Genomic DNA, 12924 nt, shown 5'->3' on the forward strand with positions numbered 1-12924 from the left:
AAATAAACGTTGAAAAAAAAAATTAAAAAAAAAAATGAAAAAAAACCATATTGTTTTTACAAAAAAAAAAAAAAAAAAAAAAAAAAAAAAAGAAGAAGGCTCAGAGCCTGGAGATTTCTTCAGATTCTGTGTCTCCTCTTTCTGCCCCACCCCTGCTCACGTTCTGTCTCTGTCTGTCAAAAACAAATAAACATTAAAAAAATTTTTCTAATAAATACATTGAAAAAAAGTAGAGTTTATTAGGGAACGTGCATGTGACAGACTTAGAGGGTTTTCAGAATACCTGTTGTCAAGCCTGATTATGCTGCAGGTGGCAATAACAAGACATAGGAAAGTAAGTGATGTTCTCAAGACTATAGAGATTACTACAGAAGCAGACCAAGTAAGTACAGTAAAACCTTGGATTGAGAGTAACTTGTTCTGCGAGTGTTCTGCAAGACGAGCAAACATTTCTAATAAACTTTAACTGGATAAACAACTGATTTCTCGCAATACGAGTTAGTACCTGATACCAAATGTCGTGTGATCACAACTGAGCCAATGGTTCTTAAAATTTGCTTAGATATATGAGTGCTTTGGATTACAAGCCTGTTTCTGGAATGACTTATGCTCACAAACCAAGGTTTTACTTTAATTAGTCTGTCACTAATTCTAAGGAGTTTGCTACTGAATTTGCGCTGTCCGCCCAAAGCGTTCCTAGGTCAACACTTCGCTGTCATAAATGCCATTCGGCCACTAGGTGGTACTACCTAACTTTGACTGAGAAAATTATAAGGTAACTAAGATAGATGGATCGATTTTCAATTATGACATTTGGAAAATGTATATTTTATATTTTTTCAAAGATCCTAGAGTCCTTTAAAAACCGAATTAAATATTTCAGACTATTTTGGGCAAATAGGATCATTACTATCCATATTAAAATTCTTCAACCACAGTGCCAGAAGCTTAAAAGCATCTATATTGTATAAATTAATTTCCAAATGAGATTTTTTTTCTCCTTCTAAAATGTTCTTTTGATTGTCTTTCTGTAATAAATAGCATGTCACCTTGTAAACTGAAATAGAAGATCCTGTATTTAAGGCATCTTTACTAAATGTCAATTTTTGGTTTATAGTCTTTTAAATTTTGGTTACTCTTAAATTAAACCAAAATAATTTTAAACAAAACTTCAGTTTCCAGCCTATTAGTAAAGTTTCTGTAAATAAAATATGTTGGTGAGTGAGTTAAAATTCCCCCCATATAGATGGCTTCGGTGGTTTCTCTTCCCTTTGTTAACATTATTTAACAATGTATATATCTTACCTTTCGCCATAACTTAGATGTGATAAGCACTGAATAAATATCTCTTACATTGAGAGAGAGAGAGAGAGAGAGAAAATATTTTAATATATCTTAACATTTTAAATTCAGTTACAAAAATATCATTCCACTTTAGTTATAATTTCAGCCATTATTTGAATGAGACGTACATACTCCTTTTGCTCGAAAGATTTTTGAGTGCATGTCTTTTAATGTCTTCCTTATAAAAACTATCATGTTTCGGAAGGAGGGAATCATATCCATTAAGCTTCACTTCTTGTGTGCCTTGTTTAATCTGACTTTTCCAAAGGCTTTGAAAAAAAAAGGAGGGAACAGTTGTGAAGGTTGCTAGGCATATACTTAAAGGAGAAACAGCAGGATTATAGGTCATGTATTTTTTCAGACATTGGAACAGTCCTAAAAGTTGTCAGCATTTCAAAGGAGAAGTGGAATATGGAAGAAGTAGTGCTGGAAGAGTTGCAGATATTCAAGGTAAGACAGTCCAGAGTTCCAGAAGAGATGGGGACACTTAGTCCTTGATACAGGACAGTGTGTTTTAATACATCGTCACTTTTCCTAGAGAAGTCTGTGCAATTAGCTCCTTTATTTTCCTTTTCCTTAAGCAACGGAAAAAAGTTTTTCAAGCAACTGAGAACAGGACTCCTCTCTCCCCGTAGAATACCACTAAAATCAGGGCTCCTGGGATGGCCGCTCATTACTTTATTCTCTAAGCATATGGTCAGACAAATCGCCACAGTGGATGAAAGCCCGGGGTCTGGGGTCTCTGACTACCCAGATGCTTTTCTACTTTAAACGGTTGACTTTTCAATTTTTCCTCCATTGAATTTGAGAAAACTGGAAGAGTGTGTAAATCACATGTCCCTGCTTTTCCGTAAGGAATCTTTTTTAAACAAGGTTGCATGATAGTAAAGCCTTGATGTATGCTACGTCCCTCTAGAGAGCTAGATCTAAAATAATAATTTTCTAGATTTGGGGAATGTCTTTGACTTTTAACAATACATTTGAGCTGTGGTATTCTCTGTAGATGCTCAGTGACATTTAGTTCAAAATTATTTTCTGAAAGTAACATTAGAAATAAAAGTGTATTTCTGACAGGAGCCTTGACAAATATGTTGTGTCTTTTATAACATTTTTGTTGAGATAGTTCATTAAAATGGGCTGTTTCCCTGTGAACATCTATTGCCTTAAAAAAAAAAAATCAAGTAGAGACCCCCACTGTGAGGAGCTCAAGGTAATTAACATGCTGAGTTCCACAGGATCCTGTTTACATTGTGATGATAATAGTGGTCAAGGAGTTAACAAGAACAAGATCTGCTATCTGGCATCTACCAAAAACAAAGTCTTGGGTGGTTCCTGAGGGAAAAACTGATGTCAAATCTAAGTGTGAACCCAGAAGCCAAATATGAAGCTCCCACAATATATAAGGTGCATTAAAATAAGTTTTACTTAATGGTGGTTAGTGGTCAAGAGGAATTATTTGGATTCCATTGTGAAGATTAAATAATGAACCTGTGTCCTTCATTTAAAAAAAAAAAAGTTTTGGGATAGCACGTTCTCATTTTAACATTTTTCTTTCATTTTTTTGCTTCATGTATTTTCTTAAATTTTTGGTATCTGCTACTGTTTTTCGGTTTGTAAATACTGGCTGGTGAGAAACGAATGGACAGTAAATAGATGATAAGTAGATGAAAAATTCTTAAAGATTCCATCCTTTTTTGTTTGGTAGCTTCTGTGTTCATGTTTCTAATTTTCTATTGCATGCATAAAGCCATAGTTTCAACAAGTAAAGCAAGTCCTAGTTCATATCACAGAATCTTGTGCATCAGTAGCTTGCCATGTTCCATAAAGAATATGCTCATCCACAAAGAACACTATAGCTTTTCAGAACTCTGCTACTTGAACAAGTTTTTCAACTACCGATCTAAGTAAGAGCAGAACTAGGTAATAAATAATTATGGAGATGTTCTTGTCAACACTAGTTTGAATTATATGGAAGCAGTTAAGATAAGCAGATTTAGAAGGAGAAACCTTGTGGGTAACTGGGAGCGATTTCCAATGCACAGTGTTTCCTCATACACTTAGATAGTTTTTCTGTAATAAGATACTTTAAAGGAACTATTTTGATCCTTTCTATTAAGGTAGAATTAGAAGGAAAGAACAAATGTTAAGATCCTTTCCCCCTCTATATAACAGACCCTTGAAGTTTTCTTCAGTGATCTTTGGTACGTGACAAGAGAACATATTGGCTGCTATAAAAGACTCTTAATGATTATCTTTATTAACATTTGATTTTTATTTTCAGCACTCATCAATCATCCTGAACATGGAGTTGTCTCTGAAGCAGGTACTTTCTAATTTTTCTGTAAAAATTAGCCACAAAAGCAACAGGCTGCTTGAATTCATTTTAGGGAAACTCTATTGATATTGGAAGTTAAATTATAAATAATGTAAAAAGCTTTAAATTGTGTGTTTCTTTTATAACCAATTAGAGGCCAGTGTTGTAGGCTTGCCTTAGGAGAAGTAGAACCAAATATCATTACTTGAATGATAGATATTCCCCTTCCCTTGGCTCTTGAAAACTGAGCTCACTTTCTTTGTTTCATGAGGATGTGTCTCTGTCAAGGCCATAAGAAGTTCATGTAGAATACTAACCATAATCACGAAAAATGGTTTTTAATCAGGGAGCCTAGAAATTACACTATGGACGATGGTGGCAAAGAGCCCGAGAGTCAACTGCCGGCCTTCCACTTAGTATCTGACTCTGGGAATCAATTTCCTTAACAGAGAAATTAGGGAAATAAAATCCACCACCTAATAAATAGGATGCTGCACACAAAATTTGAGACAAAGAGTTGGCACATCGTAAGTGTGAAGTAAATGGTATCTGATGACAATGACAATAATAATATTTAATAGATCATAAGTTCTCAATATGATACTCAAAATCCCAATTAATTCAAGAGGTTCAGGCTTGTATTAGCATTTGTATATGTACCCCCAGGATAAAAAAATTATGGGATACTATGCTTAATTTTTTTAATATAATTTATTGTCAAGTTGGCTAACATAAAGTGTATACAGTGTGCTCTTGGTTTTGGGGGTAGATTCCCGTGATTCATAGCTTACGTACAACACCCACTGTTCATCCCAACAAGTGTCCTCCTCAATGCCCATCACCCATTTTCCCCTTTCCCCCCTAACATTGTCTTCATCTATGTGGCTAGTAATGACACAGAAACTATTAGGGAAAAGATCTAAATAGATTTCTTATTTGATCTTTTCCATTAATTTTTTTCACCGAATGTTTAGTTCTTAAAGGCCTACTACTACCCTTGGAGGGTATAGAAATGAACGAATGGCATAGTCCTTCACTTAGAAGCTCACAGTGGAGCTGGGAGACATAGAAAGAACACGCTACCAATGCAAAACAATAATGGAAGCCTGTACAGGGAAAACACAGGGGAGGAACTGGTCTAAGAGGAAGCCAGGTAGAGCAGAGGAAGGAAGTGAAAAGAACAGACGTGTGGGGCGTGGGTGGCTCAGTCGATTAAGCATCTGACTCTTGGTTTCGGCGCAGGTCATGCTCTCACAGGTTCATGAGATCAAGCCCTGCATCAGGTTCTGCACTCACAGCGTGGAGCCTGCTTGGAATTCTCTCTCTCTCCTTTTCTCTTTGCCCCTCCCCCCCCTCAAAATAAGTAAATATACATTAACCAAAAAGAAGAGACATGTAACCTGAACTATGAAGGATGTTGCAGTTAACCGGTTAAATTAAAAAGGGGATGGGAAGAGGAAGCCTATGCCAAGGAAAAAAGGAGAACATTTGGAAAGGTGTGAGCGGTGAGAAATCATAGCTTATTCTAATAAGTTTGTGAACAATTAGAGCAAAGGGCATATGTGTGTGCAAGGGGCAAGGAGGCTAGAAATGATTCTGGGACATAAAACAGAGCAAGATTAGGTACATCCTTATATGTCTTCCTAAGAAGTTTAAGAGTTTTATCTGAGGACAACGAAAACCTTTAAAGATCTTCAGCAGGAATGTGTTGTGATAAGCTTTTCCTTTTAGGAAGGTCAGTCTGGTGTGGCAGAGCGGAAGATGGATCGAGTCCTGGGGTAGAGGTGGGGGTTGTCGGAACACGAGGCTGAAGCCAGTGGAAATATTAGAACACTTATAAGTAATCCAGGGAAGAAACAATAAAGACAGACAAAAGTGTTGGCAGTGGAGAGGGAGAGGAGGAGATAGAGAGTTCTGTGTAAGAGAATGGAAAAGATACGGTGGCTGACTAAGAGATAAAGGGGATTCAGAGACAACTCCCAGCTTTGTGTCCTGGGTGACAAAGCTAGGGTAGCAGGGCTAGATTTAGGGCAATCCAGTATGTCAACCTTGACGATGTTTTCAAGATGCACCTGACGCTTTATACAATAAGACAGGCAAAGAAATGAGGATAGAAAAGAGGGGGCACCTCACATTTAATGCAAAGAAAGGAATCCTCAAAGGAGACAGAAATCTTAGGCAGAAATAAAGACAGAGAACAAGAAAAAGTTGACGGTCAAGGGAGGCATGATTCTTGGTGTTAAACACTTTGGAGAATTGAAGTAAAGTAAATACTGAACTGGGTGCATTGCATTTAGCAGCTAGGAGGTCTTAACTGACATTTTAATAGGCAGGGCAGGTAGAAGATAGATGTCTGTAGATTGAGTACGTATATTTATTTATGTCAACATTTACTTCTCAGGTTTTTCCCCTTTGTGTAAAGTCTGATATGGCCCGCTGTCGTTGACCATGAGTTCACTGAAGGCACAGACTCTGGCTTAGTTATTCGTATCCTCCCTCTCCCTACGTCTTCCACCACGTACACTCAGCGAATGCTCATAAAGAGCAGTGCATTGTTTTCAGAACATATTTCCAAAATGCACCTTTATATGCTGAGTTGTTTAGTATCCTGCAGCCTTTCATTGGTGATATGGCATCTTTTGAGCCTCCTTAATACTTTCTTCACAGTGATACCAAGCATTTTCTCTCCAGCTTATAACCCATTTCCCTTCAGGGATCAAGAGGTATTTCATTAGCAAATGAAATGGTTCAAACCACAAGAAAGTTTCATAAATCTCTTTTCAGCCGTCTCTCACGCAAGAAGCCACAGCAGCGGAAGACCATCAGTGTTGCCCATCACATCTGTGCTTGATATAATCTACCAAAGCACATTTTCAACCATTGAGAAAGAATTTGACGTCTTAATTCCTCAGTCTAGCAGCTGGGTTTCGACCTTCTTAAATTACTGCCAAGGTTATCCTAGCTCTCTAGAATGCTGTCCATTTCGGTATCAACATCTTCAAACCGCCATGCTGCCAGGAGTAGAAGTGATCGACTCATCTTACTCTTTGTTATGTTTCTGTACAACTGCTTATTTTCTGTACAAGGGCACCCGAGGAGACAGATTTAGATCTGTGATGTGGTATTCAGGAAAGGGAAGTTCTTAAGGCTGGTCTGAAAGATGCTTCTAATTCATTTGTTTTGCCTGATTTGTAGCAACAATTGTACGTCGGTTCCCGGGATGGATTGGTTCAGCTCTCCTTGAACAGATGCGACACTTATGGGAAAGCTTGTGCAGACTGTTGCCTGGCCAGAGACCCCTACTGTGCCTGGGATGGAAATGCATGCTCTCGATATGCGCCCACTTCAAAACGGTAAGAGGCACACGGAGTGAAGGTGAAGCCTTCTTCTCTACCCAGCAACTATCTCACCGGAATACCTTGTCTTCTAGTTTAAATTAAAGACGATTTAATTGTAGAAAACATGGTCTCTGGTAAGAACGTTAAAATTAAATTTTGCATAAAACTAAATGTTGGAGGAGCATGAAATAGAGTGTTCTGAAGTGCCGAAGTGTGGAACTTGAAAAAGTTCTGAAAAATTGTTTACATGCTTTTCCTTCATCTCTATTAAATACCATTAAAAGTTGGTTTTTCTCGACTACTTTGCCCTTCCTCCATTCCTCCCGTCTTCCCTTATTTTTACATGGTCTATGTTTACCCTTACTGTTTTGCAAATAATGTATACATATATGTGTTCGTAAAAGCGTAGGTTATAAACAACCCACAACACGTCTCAGTGACTTGGTACAATTTTATTTTTACTGTAATAAGTCTAACTTGGTCAACTTCTGTCACTCAGATGTACATAAACATCAAAATGCTGTCCTGCTGTTTACTGTTCGTTGCTTTATGTGCTCTTAAAAATGAAGCTATTCTGAGCCAACAAAACCCAGTTAGAAATGTATCCTCTATACACACGGGCAAAAGCACCACAAAATCATCCAAGGATGTCCATGTCAGCACTGTTTTCAGTAGCAAAATTATTGGAAACAACCTGAATTGTCATCAGGATGACTGATGCTAGCTAAATATGTTATGATCATAAATTGTTAAATGTGCGTTATGGTAACACCCTTTTTCTGCAGTATTGTTCAAGGTATATTTTTCCTCTAGGTAAAATGTCAGCAATTTGTATATGGTATTTTTTTTTTAATCTTTAGGTCTGTATTAACTATGATGACAAGTGAGTGCATGTTAGTCCCACTAGTACGTACACACTTGTTTCTTCTTGAAATTTGACTCACATGTCAAATTTCAAATTCGAGGATTCACAGATTGAATGCATAGTACAACAGTAGATAGGGCTTATAATTAGGAGACAGTTTAGATTCCCTGAAATTTCTGGATTCGCTGTGGGTGGGGAGATACCGCTATTACCAGTTCAAAGTAAAAAACGCCAATATTCTGTTATAGTTTTTGGCTAAGAATATACTTCTCATAGTGAGCCCTTGGGGAATATTTTTCTTTTCTAGAAACTAAAAATCAAAGAGTGCTCATTAGCTCGTAATGGACCTTCAGTTTGATGAATTGACCCTGTTTCTTAAGAAGCCACGATTTAAAAACATTCTTGACCTTATATACCTCACGCAATCATAATTTTTCTTCTTATATTTCCCAAGACTCTATCTCTGATCTTGCACACATGCCCCTGTGATAGTTTCCCTTACCTTAACATAAATGTCCACGGGAGCCAAAAAAATGTACGTGCTAGATGAATCTCATACAGGCTCGTCACCTGGTCAGTACTGCCCTTAAGCAACACCCTGGATATTGCAGATTTTACTGTGACTTTTACAATTGCTGAAGTGGCAACATAAAATAGCCAACGCAAATGAAAATAGACTGTAAGAGTTTAAGACTTCTTTAATTCAGGGTAGCAGCTTTCTCTTTTCTTATGCAATAGCTACTGTTTTCTCTTAAGGAAAATATGTGACAGTAATGCACAACACCATTATTTATTATTATCCTTGTCTCTACTATCAGAAAAACAATGTGAACAGCATATCAGCAGATAGGATTAGCCACTCATGCTCTACCAAACTGGTACTTCTATCTGAGAGGACAGTGTTTAACTTGTTGCTTAATCAAATCTATGGACTAGCGAATCTCCATAGGGTAACAAGTTCTAGATTTGTGGTTACTTTCCTACCCACGAAATAAAGCTCTTGTACATCTTGTTACTTTCCCATGGACTGATTGAAAAAAGAGGGTAAGGATGGTTTGCCTCCCCCATTGGATGTATCTGAAACCTGGGCTATATTTATAGTCAACCTGTTCTTTTGAACAATTTGTCAAAAGTCAGAGGAGTTCAATAAAATTCCTATCATCTTATTTCCAAAACAGGATGCATTCTGTTAGGACTCTGTTGCTAGTAGTATTTGGATTAACGTTAGATGGGAATAGTGCCCTGCGTTTGAGTTGAGCAGTGAGACAAGCATAGTTCTGCTCTTGCCACTGTTATTAGTGTTAAATGCCGACTTTATCTGTTCCAGATATCATGCTCAATGTTCTAAACAGTTTAATCCCTTTTCCATAGGCGAGCCAGACGCCAAGATGTAAAGTATGGAGACCCGATCACCCAGTGCTGGGACATAGAAGACAGTAAGTATAAGTTTAATATGCTTTTCTCCCATTTAAAATGTTAAGCCTAGTTTTTGTGTGCCTTTTTATTATATGACTTAAAATATCTATTATATGGGAAGCTCTCATTTTATATAATGCTTATGTTCTGGAAAAGCAACAGGAGATTTTATCAATCAACCCCCTGTCTACATGCCTAAGTGAATAATCCTTTGTTATATCATTATTTGTATCATATGTCTTTTAAAATTCCTATCCCTTTTTTTTTTTGTATTTTTTACTGCCTTACCCATCCTCATAAAGTTTGAAAACTGCTAATAAAGATAAAAGAGGATATAGTCCAAAACATATGGACATTCAGAGTAAACTCAGAGACCCTTCCAGAAAGGTCTGATGAGAGTGTAGCACTTGTTAGAAAGTTTTAGGTAGTGTATGCATTATGTGAATTTGTGTATTAATTCATGTTTTCATTCAATCAGTAAATGTTTATTAAGTGACTTCCAGGTGCATATAATTGTCCTGGGTACATGTTGAGACAAAGAAACTCCTTCGAGGGCTTATAATTCTTTGGGGAGATGTCATAAGGCACAATTAGTGATATGGGAGTTTAGCAAAGAGAGACATCACCAGAAGCTGTCTTGTTCAGAGAAAATTTCATGGAAGATCTTGAGAGCCCGAGTATGACTGGGACAAAGTGGAGAATAAAAAGGAGTGAGTCTGATAACAGAGGGAAAAAAATCTATAAGAGTATATTGCAAAATATCTATACGAAAAATTCCCCTCAAAATCCATGAGTATATTCCAAAAAAAAAAAAATGTATAAGAATATATTCCATAGCTTTGGTTACTTTCCACTCTCAAGCTCTACCTTCAGAGGATATATGCTCACGCACACGCATACACGCACTCAACTGGAGAAACAAAACTGCCTTCCCTTCATCACATTGTTAGTAACCACCCCCACGTTCCATAAACAACCCAATTTCATAGTCTATAACCAGTGACCCAGCAGCTTTGTAATTTAAACACAAAACAATTATTTATAATTTATAATTTCATTCTTCTGAAAAATAAGCTCTGGTCCAGAAGAGTATGTTTGACCTTGTTCTACTGCATGGGTGACTGCCTGTCGTGTCCAGTGTTTTATTTAGCAGGCGTTACCATGTGCAACCTACATGGTGTTTTCTCCGCACCCGCGAGATGTTTCCAGAACAGTTACAAGTATTGAGGATATACCCGTGAATGAAAAAGAAAACAGTCTGTGCATCCATGGAACTTCTGTTCAAGTTGTGTCAGGGGAGGGAACAGACGGTAAACTTAAAAAGAAGTAAAATAGATGTAATGTCAGATAGTGATAAGTGTTGTAAAGAGAGTGATTCAAAACACAGTTCCTGCTGAGGGGGGAGATAGTGACTCACCATATCCTGTTCCTGCTGTGACCAACCACACACAGTCTCTGCCAATCATCACCATCACTGCCCCAATCCATTTTTTTTGTCAAGGTCTCCAGCAGTTCCTTCCTTGCCAAATCCAATGGCCAATTTTCAGTTGTCATTTCTACTTAATGTCTAACTCCCTCCTCCTTGAAACACATTCTTCATTTGACTTCCGTGCAGTGATGTGCTAGGGCCAGTTCTTAATGGTCCCATGAGAGCTGATGGCTTATTATTTAGGAATTGCATAAGCTGGTTTTAAACCCTTAGTAGCTTGGTTCAGCCAGAGTGGGAGTTTTTACACAAAAAAGAACAAGCACTACAAATCAGGGTTTTTTGTTTTGGTTTGGTTTGGTTTGGTTTTTCCAAAGACATGGTGTCTCAGCATTCTTGGGCTTCATGCCCCGCCCCCCCCGCCCCCCCCCCCACATCCTTATGATTTTCCTCTCACTTTACAGGCTGCTCCTTCTGAGTGTTCTTAACTCTCCTTTGCATCCCACCATCTAAACGTAAAATCTTTGCCTGTTCACTGCCTAACACCATCAATTTCAATACTCTCCGAGGCAATTTGCTCCCAGATTCTTAGTCCGGTTCTAAACTCTGTCTTGTGTGCCAGACCACTTGTATGCCTACCCAAGAGCTCATCTTGGATGCCTAATAAGCGTCCCAATTGATCTATGAGAAAGAATTAGTGCTGTCTTTTCCTAAACTTCGTTGTTCTGCAGTGAAGACTTACCCATATTAATAAATAGCACCTCCATTCACCCAACTGCTTAGCAAAAAAAAGCAGCTAGGCATCATCTTTTTCTTCTTCTCTTTCTTCCACAGCCTAGTACCAACCTCACAATAAGTCCTTTTGGCTCTGTGGCCACCACTGCTCCTACTCTTCATCACATCCCGATGTGCCCGCTTACCCAAAGCCACCACGCCTGTCCCGGAGCCGTTTATCTGGTCCTCCTGCTTCCGTTTTTTCCCCTGGTCAGTCTCCATCCCACTTAGTAGCCAGAGTAACCTTTCAGAAACTACAGTCAGATAACAGCTTCTCTTACTCAAAATCTTTCACTAGCTTCTTAGAACAATTAGTGAAAAACCCATAGCGTTTACCATGGCCTCTAGAGTCTGCCTGATCTAGTTCCTGATACTTGCTTGGATCCTCTCGTTTCACTGTTGCATGGCTCGCTCACTGGTTTCTCTTTTTCAAAAGCCCCAGTCTTGTTCCTGCCTCAGCTAGGTTTGTATTTATTTCCTCCGTACCTACCTAAAGAACTCATATTCAGGTGTCACACCATTTTTTTTTTTATTTTTCTAATGATTATTTATTTTTGAGAGAGAAATGGAGTGTGAGCAGAGGAGGGGCAGAGAGAGAGGGAGACACAGAATCTGAAGCAGGCTCCAGGCTCTGAACTGTCAGCACAGAGCCCAATGCGGGGCTCGAACCCACAAACCGTGAGATCATGACCTGAGCCGAAGTCAGACTTTTAACCGACTGAGCCACCCAGGTGCCCCCACACCATTTAATTTTATGCTTAAAATATTGTCTCAGGGGCACCTGGGTGGCTCAGTCGGTTAAGCGTCTGACTTCGGCTCAGGTCGTGATCTCGAGGTTTGTGGGTTCGAGCCCCACATCGGGCTCTGTGCTGCCAGCTAGGAGTCTGGAGCTTGATTCAGATTCTATGCCTCTCTCTGCCACTCTTGTGCTTGCCCTCTCTCTCTCTCTATCTCTCTCTCTCTGTCTCTCTCTTAAAAATAAATAAGTGTAAAAAAATTAATTAAATGTTTTTGTCTCAGAGACACCTTTTCTGACCATCCTGAGATACTTTCTCCGTGTTCTACCTCTGATTCCCTGATCTGCTTTTTTATTTGTAGCGCATAACACTGCCAAATACTATGTTCTTTAATTTATTCACTTGATGACCTTGTCCCTGTCACTGGGATGTAAATTGTATCCTAGGCACAAAAGAATGTTTGCGTAATGCATGGGTAAAGGAGAGGATACTTAGCTGGGTAGCATCTGAGCTTCGCTAAAAGAGCAAAGGCAAATTTTACCGTAGATGAAGTCATAATAATTACAATCAGAAAGACCTCACAGAGGTTGGGCTAGGTTTGTGACAGCTCCTATGGAATTCTATGGAGTTTATGTTTACCCTGTAGACTATAAGAAGTTATCTCATGTTTCCGGGAACAGTCATTTAAATATATATATATATATATATAT

General features: G+C 38.4%; 1 protein-coding gene across 4 annotated transcripts in view; it reads left to right on the forward strand.

The window, feature by feature from the left end:
- Window positions 1–12924, forward strand: part of SEMA3D (semaphorin 3D) — a 201058-nt gene that overhangs the window by 172244 nt on the left and 15890 nt on the right. For all 4 annotated transcript variants that reach the window (XM_040472791.1, XM_040472790.1, XM_040472789.1 and 1 more), the window contains exons 13-16: window positions 1706–1794; window positions 3626–3667; window positions 6854–7011; window positions 9233–9297. In XM_040472791.1, coding sequence (XP_040328725.1) covers window positions 1706–1794; window positions 3626–3667; window positions 6854–7011; window positions 9233–9297 — 354 coding nt within the window. The remainder of the gene's footprint in view (window positions 1–1705; window positions 1795–3625; window positions 3668–6853; window positions 7012–9232; window positions 9298–12924) is intronic.

Source organism: Herpailurus yagouaroundi, unplaced genomic scaffold, assembly GCF_014898765.1.
Source record: "Herpailurus yagouaroundi ecotype Mexico unplaced genomic scaffold, PumYag 100, whole genome shotgun sequence".
In the NCBI taxonomy this organism is placed as follows: Eukaryota; Metazoa; Chordata; class Mammalia; order Carnivora; family Felidae; genus Herpailurus; species Herpailurus yagouaroundi.